Source organism: Euphorbia lathyris, chromosome 5 (assembly GCF_963576675.1).
Source record: "Euphorbia lathyris chromosome 5, ddEupLath1.1, whole genome shotgun sequence".
NCBI lineage: Eukaryota > Viridiplantae > Streptophyta > Magnoliopsida > Malpighiales > Euphorbiaceae > Euphorbia > Euphorbia lathyris.
In genome coordinates, this window is record NC_088914.1 from 75,560,717 (window position 1) to 75,581,685 (window position 20,969).

A 20,969-nucleotide genomic window follows, 5' to 3' on the forward strand; every position below is an offset into this window, starting at 1 on the left:
GCTTAAACACCAATATCATTTCTACATTCACATCAAGCTTTATTAGCTTTATTTTCACCAACATAAAAATGGCTTCTTTCCATCTCCGTTCCATAAGTTTGCCCTCTAAATCTCATCCTCTGACCACAAGTCTGAGGGAGCAACTTAACATATTGAAGAAATCAGAATCATCATCAATTGGCCAGAAGTTGGGTGGCCTAAAAGAGTTGTATGAATGTGTTGATGATTATGTCCAAACTTTCTCCCACGAGAGGCATAACCAATCAGCAGAAAAGGCACTGAATGGATCAGTGAGAGTATTGGATATGTGCAGCACTGCTAGAGATTTTCTCTCACAGTCGAAAGAAAGCGTGAAAGGTCTACAATCATCTCTTAGAAGAAGAAGATCAGATTTAAAATCATGTTTAAATAAAGTTGATGCATACATGGTAGCTAGAAAGAATCTGAATCAAGCCACTATCAAGTACCTGAGGAAATTGAAGAAACATGAGAAGAATTGCAGAACTACATCCTCAAACGATAATACTGACTTGAACGACATGATTAGCATGTTAAAGGACGCTGAGGATATCGGTGTTTCAGTTTTTGAGTCCATCTTATCTTTCATTTCTCAGCCTAATGCCAAATCAAAGCTCTCTAGCTTCTCCATTATCTCTAAATTATTACAGTCAAAGAACTTATCATGTGAAGAGGAGATCGAAGCCAATGAAGTGAAGAATATTGATGCAGAATTGATGGTCTTCAAGTCGAACAAAGACATCAATCAGATGCCAAATATTTTGAATGGATTGGAGGCATTGGAGCAGAGCCTTGTAGAAATAGAGGAAGAGGTAGATTGTGTGTATAGACGACTGGTGAAAACCAGAGTTTCCCTTCTCAACATTCTAAATCATTAGCTCAATAGCTTTGATGAAGCTGTTAATCAGCACAAATTTTGTATAAAACAAGTTTTGCTCCTAAATTAATTGTATATATCAAACACAAAAGCATAGATACTAATATTCAGAATATTTCCCTCAATTTGCTGTCTATTCCTGAGTTACTTTTTACTTGTCAATCATTAATTTCTTTAGCTTAGTTTTGAAATAGATTTTGGTGCTGCACTAAAGAAATACCAACAGAGCTAAATTTTTATGAAATAGTATTTGCTAGTACTACAGACCACAGTAGTTTCTTTACCAGTGTCTCGTTTGATTGCGGTCTTACTTTAACTCATACAAAAACCCTCATATTAATGACTTTTAACAAGAGATTAAGCATAGTTATTAAATTCATTATCGAATTTTTCACAAGCTCTCTGCGACATCCTTCTCGAGTAACAGATCGGTTCTCTTCTGGCAATCTGATTGGATCTAGCAATTTTGGCTCTGTGTACAGGGGAGTTTTGGATCACAAGAAAGACCAGTTGCTTTTAAAGTCCTTAATCAATAGTTTTTTTTATGTATCATAAAGAAACTAGCCATTATTAATACTGAAAACCTTTCCCTCATTTTGCTATCATTACAGATTTAGAAACCATTTAACAATTTGATGCTAATAGACTATAAATTAAAAGATTCCAGTTAAAAAGATCAAGTTCAATATTTATCGGAACTGCTAGGTTAATTTTTTATGGAAGAGTTAAAACTGATAGTACTCAAATTAATTGCATAATGGAATTTGTTTCTCTTTGTCTCTTTAATAGTTTTAAAAGAGATTATGAGGATCAAGATTCTCATTAGGTCAACAGGATTCCCCTCGCCAACCGTGTATTGTTATTGAACATTATTAAGTTTTTCTCTCATTGTAGAGAAGACAATGGATGGATCATTGAGCGTGTTGGATATGTGCAGCACTACTAGAGTCTTTCTAGCACATGTGAATTCCACATCGTAAGTGAGTGGAAGCCAGAAAGAAGAGTGAGTAAATAAATTGAAAGGGTTGAGAAACATTACAACATACTTTACCCGGATGGGGTCAATGGATGATCAGAAAGACCTATAGCCTAGGGTAGTGGCCTCCATTGCATAAAGGAGTACTTCTCTCAGGTCTCGCCAAGTGGGAGAACCTACTACATAATTTGTTGCAGTGGGGGCCTACATTCGCGTGGCCCCTATCTATTATAGTAATAGATTATTGTTTGCTTGTCATCTGTCTAATCTTTCTACTTGAATAGTTGGTGATACAGGCGATAAATCATCATCTACAGTTTGTAATGACTGTGTCATCAGAGAAGAAGTAAGGTAAAGAATGAATGGAAGAAGAATGCAACTTTTTTCTGATTAACCATAGATGAAATTAGTTACTGACTTATTTAAATTCCTAATCCTGCCATATGTACACTGAACAGCTGCTTAACAAACTTAATCAAATTTCATGTCTCTGTTTGATTTCAGGAAGAAATACACTAATAGTTGTTTGACAAGTCCGACTTGTTTTGCTCCAAGGAAGCTTCTCTAAATTTCCTCCCTATAGATCGTGTAAAGGTTAACAGAAGGCGAGTACCTGCAAGAATATGGTAACAACCAATTGTACAATCTTAATTGAATGTCTAATTCTTCTTGAACCTTTCTTAGACTTGGATGGTTGAATAGAAGTGCTAGCCCCCATGTTACACTTACTGTTACTGTATCAGTTCCTCCTGCAATTAGAGTCTACAAAATACAACTTAAAGACAAGCGTAGAATAATTTCATAAAATTTTAGGACAGTTGACCTACTAGAAAAATACCAGTTTATAGTAGTTGGACAAACCTTTTATCATTTTAGGGTAGTATGTAAACCATTTACGGGTTTGGGGTATTCAAAATTTCAAAGAATGTGTCGATAAGTCAAACTAGCGGATAGAATCTCCACCAATGAAGGATTCTCTTATATATATATTTGTCCGCGATTATTAATTATGGACACAATAGTTCCAATAATTTATCTGCTGTTTTTCAATCAAAACAGGAGGCATGCCAATTCTGTTCTTTCCTCCCTTTTCTCCTTAAATCTTGAAGGAATTTGCAAATCACTTTGTTCAACTTATTTCTTGATACTATGTATAAGGTGTTAGTAATTTTCAGATTTAACTCTGATTGCATTGAATTTGAAGGACTGTGAACATCTCAGTAATTTTCCAGAAAGTGTGCATTTTGTTAATATCTCTTTCGATAATTGGCCGTGAAGTAAGATAGTTGTACTTAACTGAGACTGCAATCTTGTTCAATTGTTCTTCTCTTAAGGCCGTTATGTTTGGATCTGTAGAATTGCAAAAACTCAAGAATCTTTCCTAGTTGTTCTCTCTAGAACCTTTGGTTCTCTCTTGCCACCCTCATCACTTAGTTTGCAGAGGTTCCAATAAAAATTCATCTCAGTTTACATCTTATTTATGTAGAAGAGCAAATAAACATAAATAATTTTCTTCCACGATTTAGATCTGAATATATTAAATAAACATAAACAGTTTCAGCACTGTCTGATGCTTGTTTTGTGATTAAAGAATTAATTTTGTGATGGACCATAAATCAATAGTCTAGAATTAATTATTTCTACAAGCCATTACAAGTTCCTATGCATTATTCTTATCATATAAATTTAATTAGGTGGATGAAAGACAAAGCACTATACCTGCTTATAGAACATGTAGACCCATGAAAGAGATGCCAGACACAATAACAACCCATCTCATAAAACCTATTTTTTTATGAATGACTTATTTGTCAGATACACATGCAATTATTGTGCATCAACATTATAATATTAGAATCATAATTTTAACAGATTCAGATTCAATATTCTGCAATTTTATGCTGATATCTGTGTCTGCAGCTATGGAACCAACTCTGCGAAATGTATATTATAACAGACAATGATGAGAAATGGTGGAACTGTGACTCAAATTAGGAACATTACAGCTCTTACATACTATGAATTCAGATGGTAGCTATCATCTCTCTTCCTTGTATATAACCAATTATTCAATACCTTCAATTCAACACCAATATCATTTCTACATTCACAATTTCATATCCATCTTTATTAGCTTTTTCATTTAACCAAAGTCAAAAAATGGCTTCTTTCCATCTTCGTTCGATAAGCTTTCCCTCTAAATCTCATCCCCTAACTGTAAGTCTTACTGAACAACTTGACAAATTGAAGAAATCAGAATCAACATCAATTGGCCACAAGTTGGGTGGCCTCAAGGAGTTGTATGAATGTGTTGATGATTATCTCCAAACTTTCTCCCATCAGAAGCATAACCAATCTGCAGAAAAAGCACTGAATGGATCAGTGAGGTTATTGGATATGTGCAGCACCACTAGAGATTTTCTCTCACAGATGAAAGAATGCGTGCAGGGCCTCGAATCATCTCTTAGAAGAAGAAGATCAGATGCACAATCCAGTTTAAATGAAGTTGACGCATACATGGTAGCTAGAAAGAAACTGAATCAAGCCATTGTCAAGTATCTAAGGAAATTGAATAGACAGGACAAGAATTGCAGAACTACATCCTCGAATGATAACACTGACTTGAACAACATGATTAGCATGTTAAAGGATGCTGAGCAAATCAGCTTTTCTGTATTTGAGTCCATCTTATCTTTCATTTTTCAGCCTAATACAAAATCAAATTTCTCTGGCTTCTCGATTATCTCTAAATTATTACAGTCAAAGAATTTATCATGTGAAGAGGAAATCGAAGCCAATGAAGTGTCGAAGATTGAAGCAGAATTGATTGTCTTCAAGTCGAACAAAGACATCAATCAGATGCCAAAAATTTTGAACGTATTGGAGGCATTGGAGCAGAGCCTTATAGAAATAGAGGAAGAGGTAGATTGTGTGTATAGACGACTGGTGAAAACCAGAGTTTCCCTTCTCAACATTCTGACTCCATAGCTTTGATGAAGTTGTTGATCAGCACAAATTTTGTATGAAACAGTTTTGTTCCTAAATTAGTTGTATATATCTGTAAACCAAAGGATTATAGAAAAACAAAAATGGAGAGCAGGCTGAATAAACTGAAGAGCTTAACATTCATTACAAGGAACAAAAAATATATAAAGCTTACAAAATATTGCTGTCACAGCAATAGCCAAAAAAGACAAAAAAAAAACAGGTCACAGCTACAATTAAGGTCCCCATACCTCAAGTCCCTATAAAACTGATTAACTACAGAAAATAAGAAATCACATGAAGAATAAAGACAAAAACTCACATGCTAAACATTAAAAGTAATAACTTAAATATTAGACACAACCAGAGTGTCAACTCTTAACAATATCAAACACAAAAGAATAAATACTAATATTCAGAATATTTCCCTCAATTTGCTGTCTTATTCCCGAGTTACTTTTTACTTGTCAATCATTAATTTATTTAGCTTAGCTTTGAAATAGATTTTGGTGAGCTTTGAAATAGATTTTGGTGCTGCACTAAAGAAATTCCAACAGAGCTGAATTTATGAAATAGATGGTCCGATCAGCCGTTTACCATCCACATATCATCCTCTTAGTGATTATCATATTAACTACATTCATTATAACTCTCTTCAGAAAAACCAAAGGTGCTGTCAAAGAGACATTCTTGGGAATACTCTTCCTTTACCCTCTGAAACTCAGTCTCTTCAAAAACAGTGAGCTCTTATATCAGCTGAGCGAGATTATTATCTCGTTTTATTGCGGTGTTACTTTTAACTCATCCAAAAACACTCATATTAATGACTTTTAACGAGAAATTAAGCATAGTTATTACATTAAATATCGAATTTGTCACAAGCTGTCTGCGACATCCTTTTCGAGTAACAGATGGGTTCTCTTCTGCCAATCTGATTTGATCTGGCAATTTTGGCTCTGTGTACAAGGGATTTCTGGATCATCAAGAAAGACCAGTTGCTTTTAAAGTCCTTAATGGCCAGTTTTTTTATGTATCAAGGGGTGATCAGAAAGGCCTACGGCCTAAGGTAGTGGCCTCAATTGCACTGCACATAGGAGGGGTACTGCTTTAAGGTCTCCCCAAGTGGGAGAGCTTGCATAGTAATTTGTTGCCAATTTTCATGTCTTCGTTTGATTTCAGGACTAGTAGTTGTTTGCCAATTTTCTCCATTTTTTTCAGTCCTGATTGACAAGTCCTTGTTGTTTTGATCCATGGAAGCTGTTCTGAATATGGTTAACCAGGAGAGTGCCTGCAGGAAATTGGTAACCACCAATTGTGCATCCTCTTTTGATTATTCTAGATAATTGGCCGTGAAATAAGATAGTTGTACTTAACTGAGACTGCAATTGAAGATATTCCACGATTGGTCTTCTCTTAAGGCTAATATTTCTAAGTTGTTCCATCTAGAGCATTTGGTTCTTTCTTGCTGCTCTAGCATTCATCTCAGTTTACATCTTATTTATGTAGAAGAGCAAATAAACATAAATAATTTTCTTCCACGATTTAGATCTTAATATATTAAATTTTACATTTGTGTCATGTTTCAGGTCTTGCAACAGTTTCAGCAGGGTCTCATGCTTGTTTTGTGATTAAGACTTATGAATTTAAATTTTCCATTTGTCCTGTGTATTATTATTATTATCATGTAAACTTAATTAGGTGGATGTAAGACTTGTTTCCTGTTTGAACCACACAAAGCACTATACTTGCTTATAGAATATATAAACCCATGAAAGAGATGCCAGACACACTAACAATCCATTTCATAATAGCTATTTTTTAATTGCTTCTCTTTACAAATTAATTATGTTTATGAATGAGTTATTTGTCAGATACACATGCAATTATTGTGCATCAACATTATAATATTATACAGATTCAAACTCAATATTCTACAGTTTTATGCTGATTTCTGTGTCTGCAGCTATGGAACCAACTCTGCAAAATGTATATTATAACAGACAATGATGAGAAATTGGTGGATCTGTGACTCAAACTAGGAACATTACAGCTCTTGCATACTGTGAATACAGATGGAAGCACTTATCTCTCTTCCTTGTATATAACCGATTATTCAATAGCTTCAACACCAATATCATTTCTAGATTCACAATTTCATATCCAGCTCTATTAGCTTTTTCATTTAACCAAGAGAAAAATGGCTTCTTTCCATCTTCGTTCAATAAGTTTTCCCTCTAAATCTCATCCCCTAACTGTAAGTCTTACTGAACAACTTGACAAATTGAAGAAATTAGAATCATCATCAATTGGCCACAAGTTGGGTGGCCTCAAGGAGTTGTATGAATGTGTTGATGATTATCTCCAAACTTTCTCCCATCAGAAGCATAACCAATCTGCAGAAAAAGCACTTGATGGATCAGTGAGGTTATTGGATATGTGCAGCACCACTAGAGATTTTCTCTCACAGATGAAAGAATGCGTGCAGGGCCTCGAATCATCTCTTAGAAGAAGAAGATCAGATGCACAATCCAGTTTAAATGAAGTTGACGCATACATGGTAGCTAGAAAGAAACTGAATCAAGCCATTGTCAAGTATCTAAGGAAATTGAAGAGACAGGACAAGAATTGCAGAACTACATCCTCGAACGATAACACAGACTTGAACAACATGATTAGCATGTTAAAGGATGCCGAGCAAATCAGCGTTTCAGTATTTGAGTCCATCTTATCTTTCATTTCTCAGCCAAATGCCAAATCAAAGCTCTCTGGGTTCTCTATTATCTCTAAATTATTACAGTCAAAGAATTTATCATGTGAAGAGGAAATTGAAGCCAATGAAGTGACAAAGATTGACGCAGAATTGATGGTCTTCAAGTCGAACAAAGACATCCATCAGATGCCAAACATTTTGAACGGATTGGAGGAATTGGAGAAGAGCATTGTAGAGGTAGAGGAAGAGGTAGATTGTGTGTATAGGGGACTGTTGAAAACCAGAGTTTCCCTTCTCAACATTCTAAATCATTAGCACCATAGCTTCCATCAAGCTGTTGATCAGCACAAGTTTTGTATATAAAAACAATTTTGTATATATCATACACAAAAGAATAGATACTAATATTCAGAATATTTCTCTGAATTTGCTGTCTTATTACTGGGTTATACTTTTTACTTGTCAATCATTAATTTCTTTAGCTTAGCTTCGAAATAGTGTTTGGTGCTGCACTAAAGAAATTCCAGCAGAGCTAAACTTTTATGAAATAGTATATGCTAGAGTCAGAGTCTAGGAGACTGCCCTTGCATTCAGATCAGTCACAAGATTTATTCTTCAAAAGAAAAAGACCACAGTAGTTTTTCATGTGCACTCTTCAAAAAACTAAATGTGCTCTCTTATATCAGTTGTTGCCTGAGCAGAAGGTTGCTCTGAAGAGCTTTATAGCTGAATGCAAAGGGTTACAGAATATCAAGCACTGGAATCTAATTAGGATGTTAACATATTGCTCAACCAAAGATTACGAAGGTACTGAGTTCAAGGCTTTAGTCTTTGAATACATGGGAAATGGGATCTTTGAGACATGGTTTCATCCCTTCACAGACAAAATCAATCATTCATTGTGATTTAAAGCCTAGCAATGTTCTTCTGGAGGACGATATGGTTGCTCGTATAAGTGATTTCAGTTTAGCAAGGCTTGTTTCCTCTTCCAATGCTATGTCTCAAAGTCAATTCAGCACAACTGGAATCAACTGAACGATTAGTTATGCTGCATTTTGTAACTTTAATGATGAAAATTATGTAACTTTAAAATGCTGATGCAGATGGATTAAATATGCATGAGTTTGTAGTGGTGGGCTCGAGCCCCGGCAGGCCGCTGGAGAATTGAGAATTTTTTTTAGTAATGGTGTCTAAAAATATTTTGGAAAAAATTATATTGACTCTATGTGGTATTATTTCAATGTTTAAAGGTAAATGAGATGGTTAAGAATATTTACTTCTATTTGACAATTCCCTTTTGATACCACTTTTAATAGGCTTAATACATCATTTGCCCCCTGAACTTGTCCAAAAAGCTTGATTGGCCCCTAAACTTTCAAAGTATTCCGATAGCCCTCTGAACTTGCATAAGATGTTCAGTTAGCCACCTGAACTTGCATAAAATGTTCAGTTAGCCCCCTGAACTTGCATAAAATGTAATTGATTGATCACTCGGTCGTAAAAAAGTAAGTTAAATGCGGAAGATGTATTCCACGAGTCTTAAAAAAAAGTAAAACGACCAAAATCGAAGTATACGATTTTAATATTAGAGAAAGCAATAACTTCAGTTTTAATCTATTTTTTAATTATGTAATAACATTCTAAGATACGTGGAATACATCTTCTTCATTTAACTTACTTTTTTAATATGCCTTTACCATTAAAAAACAAGTAAACATATTTAATATTCATTTTTATTATGTCTTTACCATTAAAAAAAAAAGTAAACTTGTTTAATTTTCTACAAGTTCAATGCTAGTTTTTAAAAAATGATAAATTTTTTACAATTTTAACGCGTTGGAGGCTAAAAAAACTTTGTCCAGCCCTAACGGGCTGGACTTTGAAAATTTACTGTCAACCGCACGGTTAAAATTAGCCCCCCAAATCATTGTGTTAAAAATTATTGAATTTTACGTGATATAATATTTTTAACGTTATAAAAATTTATTATTAAATATTTAAGCCCCGGCTTAGTTTGGGTTCTGGTTCCGCCACTTACCCTTAACGAGGATAGCAAATGAGGACTCAAATTAATTGCATTGTAACCTCTTTTGTTAAGACACAAATACAATATCAACCAAACAAACAATAGTAATAAAAGAGATTCTTATGTGGTCAACATGATTCTTCTCCCCAACCATGTAAATGGTTCTTCAACTCAGAATATTGTACAAGTTGCATAAATTAATCATGCTCTGTCTGCAAAATGAGTGTGCATCATCCACTCGTGGCATGTATTTTACTTATTTTATCAATTATTTGGTACATTCAAAATGAACACGACAGATTCTCTCTCTCTAAAACTGTATTCAATTAGATTATCCTAACATAAGAATAGGATGCATGAACTAAAATTCATATTTAAACAAAAAAATGTACAATATTGTGATGCTGATTTCTGTCAAATTTAGAGAGAGAATCTGGATACAGTTCTTAGAGAGAAGAAATCTATCATCTCATTGAAAGGTTTAACCTATTTATACAAAATGATTGCTAGCAAATTTGAATTGGATTGCTACTTTCTAGGAACTAATTAAGAGGGCTAAATAAGGAGACCCCAACTACCACCAAATTAAAGAGATAATTAATTTACAGCAGTAATTACAATTGTCTATCATTAATATACGGTTGTATCATTAATATTCAACTGTACACACTGATATCCCCCTCAAATTGATGTTGGCTGGTCCAAAAGCATCAATTTGTGAAGAAGAAACAGATGTCGTCCACTAGAAAGAGCCTTAGTAAATATATTTGCAGTTTGGTGCTCACTAGAGATGTGCGGAAGAGAAATAACATGCCTCACGAATAGAATGACAATGGACTTCAATATGCTTTTATGCGCTCATGAAAGGCTGGGTTAGCTGTAATGGGAATAACACTTGTGTTATCGGCATGGAGAGGTGTAGAATCAGTTTGACAGAAGCCAATCTCAACCAATAGTCCGCGGAGCCATAGAATTTCCGAACAAGCAGATGACACAGCTCTATACTCGGACTCAGTGGAGGACTTAGATACACTGATCTTTCTTTTTTCTCTTCCAAGAAATTAATGAAGGACCAAGAAACATGCACCAACCAGTAATGGATCGGCGAGTATCAGGATACCCGGCCCAATCAGCATCACTATAAGCAACAAGACGAATTGGAGAGTTGGTTGGAAAGAACAAGCCTCGTGCAGAACTGTCAAGAAAATAACGAATGATTCGACAGACTGCAGCCAAATGAAGATGTCTTGGAGCTTGCATGAATTGGCTAACCTGTTGAACAACAAATGAAATATCTGGACGAGTAATAGTTAGATAGTTAAGGCTTCCTACAAGTCATTGATACAAAGAAGGATCAGAAAGATAATCATTCTCATCACGACCATATTTAACATTCACTTCCATAGGTGTATTAGAAGAACGACCATCCTGAAGACCAACCAAAGAAATAAGCTCTTGAATGTACTTATGTTGATATAAAAAAAATACCAGCACACGTAGAACACACTTTAAGTCCTAAACAATAGTGTAAAGTGCCCAAGTCTTTGATATGAAATGCATCGTGAAGCCGTTCTTGAAGTTGAGAAATCAATTTGGAATCGCTCCCAGTAATAACAATGTCATCAACATAAACAAGAAGCAAGACGATTCCCTGAGAAGTTTGGCACAAAAACAATGAGGAATCATATTAACTTTGAACCAAAGTGAAACTAAGAAGTATTAGAATATAGTATTTATTCCGTATCTGTATCTATCTATAAAGATATCACTTAACTTTGTTCCCTATTCTTTAGCCTAGAATATAGGTTCAGTCATTGACTGTTATGTGAACTGTACTGTATATATATTGGTTTTACACATTAATAACAATCAAGCAACAATTCTAATTGTTACATGGTATCAGAGACCAAACCCTAAACCTACCTTCCTCCATCTTTCTCCTCCAAAAACCCTAATCCTAGTTCGGCCGCCGCCGCCGACCCTCTCTACCCCTCCGACCACCGCTGTTTCTCCTTCCACTCATATTCACAACCGCAACCATGACAAACACCTCAGCTAGCTCCAACGCCGAAACACCCTAGTCCGAAAAATCCCGCACCAACAACACAAACCCGGAAAAACAGAATTTTACTCATCCCTCCCTTACCGTTTCAAATATCTCAACTTTTATCAAAATCACACTCGACAATGAAAAAGGACCCTATCCCACCTGGGCTGCCCTGTTTAAGCTTCACGCCACGGCCTTTGAAGTCCTTGATCACATAATCCCCTCCACTTCCGCTGAATCCATGATCAATACAAACCCTGCACTATGGTCTCGCATCGATGCCGTTGTACTCCAATGGATATACAGTACAATTTCCCTTGATCTCCTTCAAACTATAATTGTACCAGACACCACCGCCGCCAAAGCCTGGACTCGCTTACAAGAAATATTCTCTGACAACAAGCACTCTCGTGCTCTGTGTCTTCAACAGGAATTCTCCAAAATCAAATTGGATGATTTCTCAGACATCTCCTCCTACTGCCAGCACCTCAAGTCTATTTCAGATCAGCTATCTAATGTCGACTGCCCTGTTACTAATGATCAGATGGTTCTACAGCTCATTTCTGGATTAACCGATGCATATGATACTGTCGGAACTCAAATTCGGCACGGAGATCCTCTCCCCACCTTTCCCAAAGCTCGCTCCATGCTAATACTCGAAGAAACAGCTCGAGCTAAGAAATCTGCCCCAACCACGGACACCATCGCCCTTACGGCCGCGACATCAAATTCCCAGAATCAACCACCTCCGTACCAGTCCACGAGGCCGCCTCACTACCGTCCCGCCCAGCCCTATCGCGGGGGCCGATATCATGGCCGATCAGGCCGCGGCAGACACGGGGGGCGTTACTCATCGCGCCACTCTGGCTCAGGGTACCGCCACCCGCAGAGTCCCGCCTGGACTCCCTACTCACCATGGCCGCCGTAACAGCCCTGGGCTACACCGCCATGTCCATATCCGACAGGGTCTTGGGCTCCTCAACCGACCTCCGGACATCCCTCTCAACAAGGAATCCTTGGACCACGACCTCCTATGCCTCAAGCACATCTCACTGTTGCCAATCCACCGTATGTTCCAACTGATATAGCAGCCGCTATGCACGCTGTCGCTACCGGATTTTTCAGGGTACAAACACCGGAAGCTAAATCGGTCAATAGTTTTTCCTAATTAAAACTATTTTTTAGAGTCGCCACCAATCAGAATTAAGGCGTGATTGGACACCGGAAATGATTGAATTTTAATGGATAAGGGGGTCTGCGAAATAGAAATTTTTGATTCGTTTGTCGGTTACGTGTAGGGAAGAAAAACTTGATTAATCACCCTACCCCGCCCAAATATTGGTACTAAAAGAGGTGATTTATTTTGTTAACTATTTGTTTTACTTTGAATTGTCGATATAAACCATACACTCGTGGGTTTTTGGATTATTGGGTTTATGTTTGTTTTAATTTGAGATTACGTATATAACATACACATAATCGTATTTATTGAATTAAAATCTAATTTTACCATAGTATATCACATATACTATAAGTAAAGTATGGATTTTAATAAAAAATATTTTAAATGTATTATTAAATTCAAATGTCATTTTTATATCGATTCGAATTAATTTGGTTAATTTTATTTATTCAAAATACCATTTTGAATTGATTTATTTTTATTTTAAATACGCATATAGCATATACGTAATCATATTTTATTGAATTAAAATTCAATTTTATTTTACGTATATCACATATACGATAAATAAAATTTCACTTTTAATAAGGAATAAATTCAAATGACGTTTCTACATCGATTTGAACCTAGTTGGATTTATTAAAATTCGAGATAACATCTCGAACCGATTTATTTTGGTTTTGGAATCGGGTATATCACATATACACGATATATTTATATTCTATTTTTTTTATCTAACAAATTAAACGAATTATGTGCAGATAAATTTATAAAATAGTAGTATTTGGCAACAAAATAATAATTTAGGAGATATTTAACTAATTAATATACCTATGATAAATAAATTAGCATACGAAAAATTGAAATTTATAATAAAATAAATGATGTACATAAATATTTAAGTAGATAGCCATAATTAGAGAATACATGAAAATAAATAGGTTGATCTAACAAACTAAATAACTTCAAACTATTGGGATATGAATTAGTTCATGGAAATTAAAATTAAATTAATAGAAAAATATTAAATTAATCTCATTAATTTTTTAAATTAAAATGAAAACAATTAATTACACTAACTATCAGTGCATGAAATAAAAGAAAATGGGCCAAGAGTCTTACCTGATCCATCAAGAAGGAAGGCCGAGAATGGTTGGGCCGAAATAGACCCGTTTTCGTGCCTCTGCTGGCCTACAACCCACCATTGTGTAAAGAGAAGTGGAGGATTTAATTGAGCAAAATAAAATAAATGGGTTAGATTTAAAAAAACCTAATAAAACATGAGGGGTCAAATAAAGAATAGAAACTATAAATTTGGATTTTTAGGGTTGCAACTCATTTGGGTAGCCGCCTATCTGCTACTTCTTCCTCTTTCTCTCACAAAATCGAAACCAGAGCTCCCATGGCTTCCGGTGATTCTTTGCCCAGCCACCTCTCTTCTTCTTGTTCCTTTCTCTTTTTCTCCCTCTCCGTGGCAGCCGTCGCCGTCTTCTCGACCTCCGCCGCCTCCGACTGTCCGTCATTCCAGTCCGCTCCTCTTCACAGTGACATCGCTAGTTATACGGTGAGGATCCCGCTTCTCATCTCCTCTATGACTTTTATTTCTTCCTATTTATTTTCTTTTCGTTTTATTGGTTGCCTTTTCTCTGATCTATACTCTTTCGTTTAGATCTGCTCGGAATGAACGATCCTAGAGTTGGTGTGACGGCGGTTCGTTCCTCCTCCATTTGAATCGCGAGTAACTCGGATCGGGTGAAGACGATCTCCGGTGACCGTCTAGAGGCGGCAGATGGTTGTCTATTCCGGTGAAGACTCCCTCAGGGGTAAGATTGCATTGATTTTCAGTATGGTTACAGTTCATTCTAGAACAAAAAAAATGAAATTTCTGTAATCTCACTAAAAGACTCAGATCTTGCGTTTTTCTTGTGTGAAATGTAGCCATTGACAGGGACCAAGCTTCCTTTCGCTTTTGTTTATGCTGGAACAATAAAAGGTTCTTTTTTTGTTTGATTGTATTTGCTGGTATTGGTTTATTTTGACAGGTAGTGGAGTTTGATGAGGAAAAAAAAGAAAGATTTTTGTCCTGTTTTTTTTGATAGAACTCATCTTGAAAACCAGATCCTGGTTTGAAAACAGTTTAAGAAGAAAGAAAAATGGTGAACGATGGAGGTTTAGGAATAGAGAAAAAGACTCTGCTCTCCCCTCAGAATCAGAACAGATGAGAACCTGGCTTGAACAGATCAAGAAAAAGAATAAAATGGTGGAAGGTGGGAATTTAGGAATAGAGAAAAAGACTCACTACTCTGTCTTCTCCTCAAAACCAGAACCTGGCCTTGAGAGGAAGACAGAGCTCCTACCAACCAGAACCTGGCTTGAAAGAGTGAGGAATAAAAGAAGAAGAAGAATAAAAGATGAAGAAGAACAAAATATTACGCAGAAAAATTGAAGAAGGAGAAGAACAGAAAGAATAAGAAAGAAGAAAACCTGGCTGAAGTTGAAGAAGCAAGACGCCAGGGGAGTTGAGGATGGAGGGCCCTCTCTTTTCCTGTCTGTTTTGGGTCTCTATTTATAGAGAAAACAGTAGAACTTGTTGGATAAGTAGTAACTGTATTTTTTGTATTTTTGTGGTATTTGAGTGTGTATTGTTTTTTTAGTATTACTTGGTTGTTGTATTTCAGAATTCATGGGCTTGATAAAATGGTTTTGAGCCTTTGGATCCTTGTAATTTCCTAAGTTATTTAATAAGACATTATGTTTATTCATTAAGTGTTCATCATATAAACATTTAGTATATGGGTTTTATTTTGTCTTTAATTACTCAATCAAGAGTTTACAACTAAAAATTGATTACTATCTTATATCTTATAACTTGATTATATATGTTTATATTTTTACTATAACTCTATCAATAAAATAAAATATTATTTCATTCATATTTAATCAAAGAAATAACATTTCTTTAATTAATAATGAACATTCTAATCAATCGATTTAATTTTTATAACATAAACATTTAACCGATTATAGGGATTATATACATAATTTCAGTTTCTTTTCGCAAATATCAGTTTATTAAGTAACTATTTACAATAAAAATATTTATGAAATAAATTGGTTTAGAAATGTAAAATTACAAAAAAATGAGAAATTACCCCGGACAAAATGGATATCTACACACACCATGACCATCGCACCACCTCCTGATCAGTGGCATATGGATACAGGAGCCACATCTCACATGACGGCTCACAAAGGTACGCTCACTCCTTATTTTCATTCGAGCCTCAATAGTAAAATTATTGTCGGTAATGGTAATTGTGTTCCTATTTGTGGTTCTGGTAATGCAACTTTGCTTACTAAATATCAGCCATTAAAATTGAATAATGTTTTGCATGCCCCTTCACTCATTACAAACCTTATTTCCGTCCGTCAATTTACTGTTGATAACCAAGTTTCTGTGGAATTTGATCCATTGGGTTTCTCTGTGAAGGATTTACAGACGGGGACACTTATCATGAGATGTAATAGTACGGGAGATCTCTATCCAGTCATGTCTACTTCCTCCGCCTCACCAAAATTTCATTCTGCACTCACTGCTTTGTCTTGTGATATTTGGCATAGTCGTTTGGGCCACCTCGGACCACCGATTTTGCATACCCTGATGAATAAAGATTTGATTTCTTGTAATTGGAATAAGAATGTTTCTGTTTGCTCTTCTTGTGTCAATGGAAAACAAGTTAAATTACCGTTTCAGTCCTCTTATAATTCTGCTTGCATGCCATTTGATCTAATTCACAGTGATATCTGGACGTCTCCTATCTTAAGTTCTAGTGGTCATCGTTATTATGTGATTTTTTTGGACAACTATACAAATTTTCTATGGACATTTCCACTGGCTCAAAAATCACAAGTGTTTTCTGTATTTCTTAATTTTCGTACCTTTGTACGCACTCAATTTGAACGTGACATTAAAGTTTTTCAGTGCGACAATGGGGGCGAATTTCAAAATAACTCCTTCCGTCAATTCTGTCAAAATCATGGCATTCAATTTCGGTTTTCCTGTCCGTATACTTCTCCTCAAAATGGGAAATCGGAACGTACAATTCGGACCATAAACAATGTCATTCGCACAATTATGAATCATGCCTCTGTCCCATTCAATTTTTGGCATCATGGTCTAGAAATTGCTACTTACCTAATATATCCTCACAAAGTCTTAGGCTATGATTCACCCACTAAAATTCTATATCAACGGGATCCGTCTTACTCACACTTACGTATATTCGGGTGCCTATGCTTCCCACTTATTCCCTCTCCGTCTCGTCATAAGTTAGAGGCACGCTCCTACCCGTGCATCTTCCTCGGTTACCCATCAAATCATAGGGGGTATAAATGTTTTGACCCGTCTAAAAACAGAATCATTGTTTCCCGACATGTCGTATTCGACGAATCTAAATTCCCTTTCTCACATACACCAACTGATAGTCATTCGACACACTCATCTCCGAACCCGTGCGACGGGCTACTGGCCCCTATCGCCATTCATTCCTACCCATCAGCCCGTCATTCGTCCGTCGACCCAGTCCCGTTTCCTTCCGTCTCGTCTAACGCTAGTCCTGCGTCCCCTAATTCTGCTTCGTCAATTCCATGCGTCCCGTCCTCATCTGTCCCTTCTGTTTCGTCAAAACAGTGCGACTCGCCCTCCCCGTCCATATCGTCCGTCGCTCCCGTGTCGTCCCCTTCATCTCTTGGCCCCAATTCCAACAGTCCACGATCATCACTAAATTCCCCAGAATCCATCAGTAGCTCTACTCATTCCTCTCCTCGAACAGCTTCGACTGTCGTACCTTCCGTCTCTGCCATTCCCAGCTTACCGCTCATAAAATGACCACACGTGCACAGCACGGAATCCACAAACCACGTCGCATGCTTAATTTATCCACTTCCGTATCCACTGACATATCTCCCATCCCCAAAACACCAGCCCTTGCATTGCATGATCCAAATTGGTCACAAGCCATGACTGATGAGTTTGAGGCTCTTATAGAAAATAAGACGTGGGTACTAGTACCCCGTCCAAAAAATGCTAATGTTATTCGTAGTTGGTGGATTTTCAGGCACAAGACTAAATCTGATGGCACGTTCGAAAGGTATAAAGCACGACTAGTAGGCAATGGGTCAGGACAATTGGCTGGCATAGATTGTGGTGAAACATTCAGCCATGTGGTTAAACCGGCCACCATTCGGGCTGTTCTCAGTATTGCTCTTTCCAAAAATTGGAATCTTCGCCAATTGGATGTGAAAAATGCTTTCTTGCATGGCAACCTCAGTGAGACAGTTTACATGCACCAACCGTTGGGGTTCCACGATTCGACACATCCTGATCATGTCTGTTTGCTTCAGAAATCATTATACGGTCTTAAGCAGGCCCCACGGGCCTGGTACCAACGGTTCGCCACCTATGTTACTTCCATGGGCTTCGTCAACAGCATATCAGATCACTCATTATTTGTCTATCACCATGGCACAGACACAGCTTATATCCTCCTGTATGTTGATGACATTGTCCTGGTTACCTCCTCTGACAAACTTCAAACTTCAATCTTCTCCAAATTGAAATCAGAATTTTCAATGAAAGACTTGGGCCAATTGCACTACTTCTTGGGTATTTCTGTCACTCACTCACCAGGGTCTCTGTTCTTGTCTCAACGCAAATATGCCTCGGAAATAATTGCTAAAGCTGGTCTCGAATCTTGCAACCCCGTCAATACTCCTGTAGACACCAAACAAAAGCTAAGCATTTCTTCAGGATCCACCTACCATGATCCAACTGAATATCAAAAATTAGCAGGTGCTCTTCAGTATCTTACACTCACAAGGCCGGACATCTCTTATACCGTTCAACAAGTCTGCTTATTCATGCATGATCCAAAGACATCACATATGGCAGCTCTTAAACGAATACTCCGGTACATTCAAGGTACCCTTGATCTCGGCCTCACTCCCATCGCATCCTCCCCTAGTCAGTTAACATCATACACCGATGCGGATTGGGCGGGTTGTTCCGACACTCATCGATCCACTTCAGGCTACTGTGTATTTCTCGGTGATAATCTCATATCTTGGTCAGCTAAGAGACAACCCACGCTATCTCGATCAAGTGTAGAAGCAGAATATCGTGGAGTTGCAAATGTGGTATCCGAAACTTGTTGGATCCGGAACCTCCTCCTTGAGCTCGGCTGTCCCATTCAAAAATCCACCGTAGTATACTGTGACAATGTCAGCGCAGTTTACCTCACAGGTAATCCAGTTCAGCATCACAGGACCAAACATGTCGAGATGGACATTCACTTTGTTCGGGAAAGGGTTGCCAAAGGTGAAGTCCGCGTTCTTCATGTCCCGTCTCGGTATCAAGTCGCTGACATCTTCACTAAAGGACTGCCTTCTCCTCTTTTTGAAGATTTTTGCTCTAGTCTCAATGTTCGGCCTCCGAACATATCGACTACGGGGGAGTATTAGAATATAGTATTTATTCCGTATCTGTATCTATCTATAAAGATATCACTTAACTAATTTCCCTATTCTTTAGCCTAGAATATAGGTTCAGTCATTGACTGTTATGTGAAGTGTACTGTATATATATTGGTTTTACACATTAATAACAATCAAGCAACAATTCTAATTGTTACAAGAAGAGGATCACGAAATTTAGTGAACCAACCTCGAGGGGCCTATTTCAAACCATATAGAGACTTTTTCAACTTACAAACATGAGAAGAGGGAGTAGAAAATAACCCAGATGGAGTCATGCAGACATCTTCTTAAAGATCTTCATGTAAAAAGGCATTTTTAACATCCATTTGTCGTAAAGGCGTCCTTTTGAAGTAGCAAGAGCAAGTTAACAAGTCGGACATTTGTCATCTTTGCGATCGGAGCAAATGTCTCTTCATAATCTACTCCATTCTTTTGCTTATTACTGAGAGCAACCAATCGTGCGGTCAAGTGAGCCATCAGAGCAGAGCTTAACGGAAAACACCCAGAACCAATGGGCTTAATACCAGTAGGACAATGAACTAAATCCCATGTATGATTCTCTTGAAGAGCCAGAAGTTCTTCTTGCATTGCTTTAGCCCAACATGGTTGTGTAGCTACCTGAGAATAAGAAGTTGGCAGGGCCGGTCCTGATAATTTATGGGCCATAGGCAGAATAATAAATAAAGACCCCTTTAATAAAAAAAATTATGTAAAAAAATTTAAAATAGATTTCAATGAATTATAAAATAAAAAGTATTTTACTTTCAAAGAAAATAAACAAAAAAGTATTTCATTAATAATTATACGGTACGTATTATTACGTTCACTAAATATAATTGTTTATCCAAAATCAAAAGGATGTTTCACAATTTCTTTAAATTATGGATTAAACCCCTATTTGACTCATGTAGTATCCAAAATTTTGTCATTTGACTAATGTGGTATTATTTGGTAACATTTGTCCATTGGAGTATTTCCATAAGTGACAATTCGACTCATTTTGGATAAAAAAAATAACCGATGATATGTTAAATTTTTGTCAATAATTTTATTTTTATTTTTTTCTATATAAACTTAATACGTGAAAAAAATATTAATTCTTTATTTTTCTACATATTAAATCTATATGGTAAAAAAATTAACAAATCAATTAATTTTCCATCCTAAATGGGTTAAATATCACTTATGAAAAAATTTCAGGGAAAAAATGTTATCACATTATATAACAAAATTTTGGATACAACAGAGGTCAAATATATGTTTAATTCTTAAATTAACCATTAATTTATATTCAAAAAAATCAATTAGACTTCTTTTAAATTTAAAATATTAATTATTTGGAGCTTTAAAACTAATCTTAGTAAATATATATCTAGACTCTTAATTTATAAACCTTCATCTTTAAAATATATTTAAAGTAATAATTTTATTAATTTTACATAATATTATTAGTTTGAGATAATTTAAGTTCTTAACCTATTTTTAATATTTGTATGACTGTTTTTTTTAGAAAAAAATATTTTCTCTTAAAGGGAATCCAACATGGTAAAAATGGTTGTACGAATGTGCTTTTTGAGGGACAAAAATTGCCATCAACAGGAATCGAACCTGAG

At 36.3% G+C, this 20,969-nt stretch overlaps 1 protein-coding gene, 2 long non-coding RNA genes and 1 other non-coding gene across 5 annotated transcripts; 3 read left to right on the plus strand and 1 right to left on the minus strand.

Annotated features, from left to right (window-relative positions):
- The first annotated feature begins 1,632 nt into the window (after window positions 1-1,632).
- On the plus strand, window positions 1,633-7,881 carry LOC136228876 (uncharacterized). Of its 2 annotated transcripts, XM_066017367.1 has the most exons (3): window positions 2,103-2,222; window positions 2,376-2,497; window positions 6,820-7,881. In XM_066017367.1, exon 3 carries the CDS (start codon window positions 7,054-7,056, stop codon window positions 7,879-7,881), a length of 828 nt encoding a protein of 275 aa, XP_065873439.1. In that variant the 5' UTR covers window positions 2,103-2,222; window positions 2,376-2,497; window positions 6,820-7,053. The 2 variants fall into 2 exon arrangements, with proteins under 2 accessions (XP_065873438.1, XP_065873439.1); XM_066017366.1 differs by lacking the exon at window positions 6,820-7,881 and having other exon boundaries at window positions 1,633-2,222; window positions 2,376-6,781.
- On the plus strand, window positions 1,938-2,096 carry LOC136231730 (U1 spliceosomal RNA). Its single transcript, XR_010690097.1, has one exon. It is a non-coding gene; the product is annotated as a U1 spliceosomal RNA (small nuclear RNA).
- Window positions 7,882-7,996: 115 nt separating the features above from the next.
- Window positions 7,997-14,086, minus strand: LOC136228878 (uncharacterized). Its single transcript, XR_010688879.1, has 3 exons — window positions 13,945-14,086; window positions 8,844-8,993; window positions 7,997-8,587 (listed from the first exon to the last, which is right to left on the minus strand). It is a non-coding gene; the product is annotated as an uncharacterized lncRNA (long non-coding RNA).
- Window positions 14,087-14,152: 66 nt separating this feature from the next.
- Window positions 14,153-15,584, plus strand: LOC136228877 (uncharacterized). The gene is made up of 2 exons (XR_010688878.1): window positions 14,153-14,386; window positions 14,492-15,584. It is a non-coding gene; the product is annotated as an uncharacterized lncRNA (long non-coding RNA).
- Window positions 15,585-20,969: the final 5,385 nt, after the last annotated feature.

What these genes read in the sequence shown, in the direction of transcription:
- LOC136228876 (XM_066017366.1), top strand. Translation starts at nt 4,032, where the DNA reads ATGGCTTCTTTCCATCTTCGTTCGATAAGCTTTCCCTCTAAATCTCAT.